This window comes from Poecilia reticulata, linkage group LG23, assembly GCF_000633615.1.
Source record: "Poecilia reticulata strain Guanapo linkage group LG23, Guppy_female_1.0+MT, whole genome shotgun sequence".
Classification (NCBI taxonomy): domain Eukaryota; kingdom Metazoa; phylum Chordata; class Actinopteri; order Cyprinodontiformes; family Poeciliidae; genus Poecilia; species Poecilia reticulata.
Window position 1 is genome coordinate 9,348,587 of NC_024353.1, and position 6,013 is coordinate 9,354,599.

The 6,013-nt window shown below is 43.5% G+C and overlaps 1 protein-coding gene across 1 annotated transcript; it reads right to left on the bottom strand.

Moving 5' to 3' along the window:
- Window positions 1–1,051: 1,051 nt before the first annotated feature.
- Window positions 1,052–4,925, bottom strand: pim3 (Pim-3 proto-oncogene, serine/threonine kinase). The gene is made up of 6 exons (XM_008401139.2): window positions 4,446–4,925; window positions 4,209–4,318; window positions 4,072–4,122; window positions 3,568–3,931; window positions 2,564–2,740; window positions 1,052–2,028 (listed from the first exon to the last, which is right to left on the bottom strand). Exons 1-6 carry the CDS (start codon window positions 4,531–4,533, stop codon window positions 1,826–1,828), a joined length of 993 nt encoding a protein of 330 aa, XP_008399361.1. The 5' UTR covers window positions 4,534–4,925; the 3' UTR covers window positions 1,052–1,825.
- Window positions 4,926–6,013: the final 1,088 nt, after the last annotated feature.

Genomic DNA, 6,013 nt, shown 5'->3' on the forward strand with positions numbered 1-6,013 from the left:
ATAGCAATATCCATCCTTCACACAGGTCACACAGCTAAAGTGAAATGTCTCATTTATAGGCTATGTGACAAAACTATTAAAAAAAAAACTGCTCTGCCTATTGTTTAGTTTGCCATAGAACTTAAATTAACCAGGACAGTACACAAACCAGATTTATTACTCTGATACGTAGTCATTTAACATTACCAACAGACTTTTATTCCTTTAAAGTAAATTAAATAACATTCAAATGCTCTGCTTAAATTTAAGTAAACGTCTTTTTATTCTGCTTTACATTGACAACTGCTTCAGTGCATCCTCAACATCTCAGAAAAAAAAAAAAAAAAAAGTTGAAATGTAAAAATAGGTTATAGGAATGCAAACCAAAGGCCAAGTGGGTTATGCAAATTTTTGTGTGTTTGTGGAGGGCCAGGAAGGGTTTTTAAGCATAGACAATAAATAAATAAATAGCCACAGAGTGTGGAATGTCTACATGTTTATGAATAAATTAAATGCAAATGGAGAGAAAAAAAATGTACACGCACACAAAAAAAAAAAAAAAAAAAAAGAAGGAAGGAAGGGAAAATAAAATAAAAACACGCTGTACAATATTTGTAGGAAAAAAAAAAAACAAAAAACAATTGAACCCATGAATATTGCATTGATTGTGCATCTAAACCCCCAAACCCTTAGGGATGCCAGGGGGGAGGGAGGAAGGTGGGCACGTGGTGTCAAGCAGTGAGATGGTGGGAGGCAAAAAGAAGTACCACTGCCCCTCCCCATCTTCGCCCTGCAACAGGCATGGGGGAGGGAAAAGGTGGAGCGCGGGGGGTCAGGGGGGGAGAGAAGGAAGGTGTATGTTGACATTTTGTAGACATTCAGAAAAGACAGGATTCGGTTTACTAAACACCTGTTCAGGCTATAGCGTGAATAAGCAGCGTTTACAGAGATCGACAAGAGGTGCTTTCAAGTATTTTGTTGTAAGAAACAGCCCCCCGCCCCACTTCTCCAACCCCTCAGGACCTGCCCACCCAATCTTCTCTCCACTTAAACTCCACCTCCCCCTCTAGGATCGGGAGGCGTTGGCTTACAGTGATGAAGAGAAGAGGGGGGAGGAAACAAAAACGTCACATAAAATAATTATAATTAAAAGAAAAAAAAATCTACTTCTTGAAGCCTCTTCCATCACAGCACAGACAATCTAACCACCACGCCACAGGCCACAACCCACACCCCCACTGTTGGTTGTTGACAAAAAAAAAAATAGTCCCCCCAAGAAAAGCAGCTTTCCAAAAAAAAGGCACTCCAAAATCAAAATTAAAACATTTAAATAAAAACTCTTCTCCAAGCTCTATGAGAGCAGTCTGAATAGGAGGGCCTTGCCAGCTCTATATATGTACATATATATATATATATATATATATATATATATATATATATATATATATATATATATATATATATATATCTGCCTAGTAATATAAAGAAAGGGAGGGGAAATAAATAGTGCTGGTAAGACCACCCAAACAGCAAAATGTTCCCCATTTGGAAACAAGTATAATGAACTGAATTGGAAAATAAAAAAGGGGGGGAGGATGGGGACGAATAAGATAAAGTGTAACCAACAAAAATAAATAAAAAATTCCCTACAAAAGAGGAAAAAAAAAAAAAAAAGTATTTTTATTTCCTGTTTTCTCTCTGGGCCAGATGAGTAAACCACATGGCCACTGACAGTTCAGGGTAGGCAGAAGTCCGTGTCTGTCCCCTCTTTTCACCCCCCCTCCCCCTCACACCCCTTCACACTTTATTTCTTCACAAAGTCCACAGAGTCCCATCGGAGCCGCGCTCAGAGGCTTTCCTTGCTCGAGCTTGTGCTTGACGAAGAGTCCGTGTCGATGGTTCTGAGGCGGATTTCTCCAGCCGCGGGCTCCTCTGGTGACTTGGGCGACTCCGCCGTGTTCCTCATCCAGGGGTGGTCGCAGATCTGCTCCAGAGTGGGCCGGTCAGAGGGCCGCAGGGCCAAACACCATTTGATCAGCTGCTGGCACTCTGTGAGAGGAAACATCAACTGAGTTAAACATAAGCTTATGGAAAGGTTACTAGCAATTTATCATGTGGCTCTCCACCTAGGGCGCCACTGTGTCAGTGAGAGGCAACAGAAATAATTTTTTCTTGCTTACTGGTATGTCCATGTTATGGGGAGAACTGTAAGACAATTCCTATTTCCCCACTTAAGGTTTATTTCAGTTTTACATGCGTCTGAACTGCATTCAATAAGTTCCCAATGGAATAAAGGCTTTACTTATACATTGGACTTAAGTGGGTCTAATTAGACTGGTCTTATCTGGAACGAATTTTAGACTTATTATAAATTCTTCAAAGTAGATGTTGCATTATTGAAATGTATGGAGGAACTTCTAAAAAAAAAAAAAAAAAAGTAGTTCTCTTGTTGAAGAAAGAGGGTTGTCCTAGAGTGTCATTATTAACTTTTGTATGGATGGACCTATATTATGTAGTAGACTGCTATACCACTAAATAATGCTAGAGGGCAACAGAGTCCAGCTATGCACTTGTATACACTCACCAGCTGAGATCCTTCTCCTGAAGTAAAGCCTCCCCTTGAGGATCTCATCGTCTTGCTCGAAGGGGATGTCTCCGCACACCATGTCGTAGAGCAGCACGCCTAGCGACCACACCGTTGCCGACCTGCCGTGGTATCTGTGGAAGCGGATCCACTCTGGCGGGCTGTAGACTCTTGTACCTGGGGATTTGATGAGGAGTAGCGTAAGCAAAGGGTTGGCTCACAAAAACCACAAAACAGAATCACAGTGGACTGCATACACACACACACCCCAAAAAAGGCAGCAGCGCTAGTAATGACAGGATTTTGGGTGTGTGGAATAAAAACTGACATGCTGTGGCGTGTATAAACTGCAGCTTTTTGAAGTGTAATCTCTCCTCAATCTCTTAAATTCGTTTAAAAAACACATTATGCAAATTCCTAGGGGTGGCCAATCCCCTCCTGCCACCCCCTTGTGGCGCGCTTGGAAAAAACTAAAGCAACGTGAGCCCATCACGTGAAGCCTCGACTCTAGTTTCACAACAAACAGATGTTAGGTGGCACTGACTTTAGATCCACACCACCACTGCACACACCGTGACTCAGGCTACCATGACAACATCCTGACCGGAAACATTAAAGTACAATCCGGCTCACTAGAGATTAATGCGTCACCGATAAAAAAAAAAAAAACATGGGAAAAAAAAAAAAAATCGATGAGTCACCTCCGTAAATATTCACTGAGATTTGTCTGGAGCAGAAGCAGCAGCAGCAGCATCATCATGATCATCCGGTTCGCATTTCTAATATTAATGCGCGCGAGATGTTGGTGAGGAAAACCCTCGACCAAAAACGGATCACTGCGTCACAGCCTCGTTATCGCCTCCGCGTCTGAATATAGCACAGCCGGAGCATCAAGGGCACAAACACACCTCGGCCCACACGGATGCATAAAAATAATTACATTCATGAAATCCCACCACGGATAAGCACCGTGACATCCCGTAATAGTAACAAGCGTCGCTTACCGTCGAAATCAGTGTAGACAGTGTCCTTGAGAATCGCCCCTGAGCCAAAATCAATAAGCTTGAGCTCCCCGGTGCGTAGGTCCACCAGCAGGTTTTCATCTTTGATGTCTCTGTGTACTACTCCGCAGCTGTAGCAGTGCCTGACCGCCTCCAGAACCTGGCAGAAAAAGCCCCGCGCCGTGTCTTCGTCCAGGGCTCCCTTCTCGGTGATGAAGTCGAACAGGTCCTTCACGAGCTCCGGCCTCTCCATAACGATGAGCCAGCCGTCGACACGCTCATAATAGTCCAGCAGCTTTATAACTCCCCGAAAAGACGAGCTGACCTTCTTCAGCAGCAGGATTTCCAGCGGCACCATAGCTCCGTTCTGTAATAAGAAAAGAAAAAAAGAAAAAAAAAAAGATGGCGTCGTTTAATAACAATAGTACAAGACAGATAATAATATTAACACCCGCACCCAGCTGCAACACGAGGGGGTGGGGGAACCAAAACAAACCACACACTTACAATTGTGCCCCACTCTGTTACTCGCTCCTTCGCGACATGTTTCACAGCAACCTGGGAAAACACGAAAGAGCACACATTAAAAAGTGCACATTCAAACCCACGTTATCTGCACTAAAAACCCCTCGTGAAATCCTCACCGGTGCGCCGTCAGAAATCCGGCTGCCGGCGTACACCGTCCCGAACCCTCCGCTGCCGAGCACCGAGCCCACTTGGTAAACCTTCTCGAAAGGCTCCTTCTCCACTTTGACTGCAAGTAAAAAGGGGGAAATGAGAATAATTTCCACCAATTGGTCAGTTGAAAGTGAAGCAGATTCGCTTAAATAATTATGTCTTGGGAGGAGAAATCCAACATGGAAAGCGAAGCGGCGACATACCGGGCGGGAGCTGGATCTTCACTGGTAGGTGGTCCATACTCGAGGGAGTGCAAATGTGCGAAAATGAACCAAACTTTGACAGCAGCATATTCGAGCTGAAAGATGCCGGCGTAGACGAGTCCTGTTCGGCTTGTTCTAAAAAGTCACCAGAAGCAAGAACAGTAGTAGGCTCAGAAACGGTGCTGCGGACCGTGTGGGCAATCCAGTCCACGCTGTGCGCCAACTCCGCCGCACACGGTGCCCGACGAGAAAGTCGTGTCACGACCGTTAAGTCGCACACTATTTCCCGAAAACCGGCATCAATTCCGACTCCTGTGTCTCGACGTCAGGTATTCCCAACAAAAACAAGCCGCCTTGTAAATCAAGAGAAAGTCCGTACGGAGACGTGTAGCATGAGAGTACAAAGTGTACAGTGAGTTTAAAGGGGCCACTGCGGTGTGTTATTATCCCGGAGAGTGGCCGCTGTCTGTGCTTTGGCGCGGTCTTCCCAAGCCAATATTTTGACGCGTAACCTAGAGGTTTGGTATCCCTCCGCTCCAACAACAAATATTTCCACCCAAATTTTAAAACATAGCTTGAAAATATTTGACAAATGAAATTTAAAATTGACTATGTGTGAATTTTCATAGATCTTAATTGATTTTTATGGAAAGATTCCTTCGAAATATGTATTTTTCAGACGCACTACTTTCTCATAGTACGAGACGCCCAAGAATCCCTTGTCTGGAGGCTGCGCGCTGTGTTATCCTATCGACTCGGAGGGGACAGCCAATTAGATAACGTCTATAAATACAGTGTTTCGTATCTCGACCAATCCAGGAAAAGTTTTCATAATAAAGGAGTTGTTTGAGCGCACGTGGCGGCAATTTCTCTCCATCTCTCCCTCCCTCCCTTCTCTTTGCCTCTGCAGCTCTGCAGCAGGAAGACGCACAACACAAACTATGGCAGCTGATGTGTTGTAGCTGTGAAGTTAGATCTACTGACGCCCACTAAGGCTGTTCGTTTACATTCCATTGATTGGAACTGTACTTTGTATTTTGAGATTAATCTAAAGTTTAGACATTAATGTCATAAATGTGTGGATATATTTTATATTAATTAGATTTTATTTAGTTTTTGTTTGTTAAGTTTTACTTTTTTATAATCGGTATTGTTAAATATTAATTGCATAGTATTAGAAAGTATAAAAAGAAGCATAAATCTGAAGTATATTCATTCTTCTGTTGCCATCAAATTCCAATTTTCTCAATTTCTCTGCTACAACGCACGTGCACGCAGTAATTTTCCAACGACTCGTGTGTTCCTTTCAAATATTTATTGATGAAACTTTAATGCGCTACTTGGCATTTCTAGGGATGCTGCAGGAGAACGCCGAGCCGTTCACAGACAGGAGTATGAACACACACCAGTGGCTCACAGCATCATAACAATAAGCGCAAGCACATGGGAATGTAATCAGAGCGCTCGAGGAGCCAGCTGGTCCATTCCGGCACGTAAACTTTCCAGTTTTAATGTCAAACATTGAACGTGGCCTTGCTTCTCTGTGAACTTTCCACTTTTTATCTTGT

Bases quoted from the DNA above. Each gene is read 5' to 3' on its own strand.
- pim3 (XM_008401139.2), bottom strand. From the start codon at position 4,533: ATGCTGCTGTCAAAGTTTGGTTCATTTTCGCACATTTGCACTCCCTCG. The intron at 3,932-4,071 runs GTAAGTGTGTGG...TTCTTATTACAG, and splicing joins TAACAGAGTGGGGCACAATT to AACGGAGCTATGGTGCCGCT. The intron at 2,029-2,563 runs GTGAGTGTATAC...TTCCTCTCACAG, and splicing joins CAGGAGAAGGATCTCAGCTG to AGTGCCAGCAGCTGATCAAA.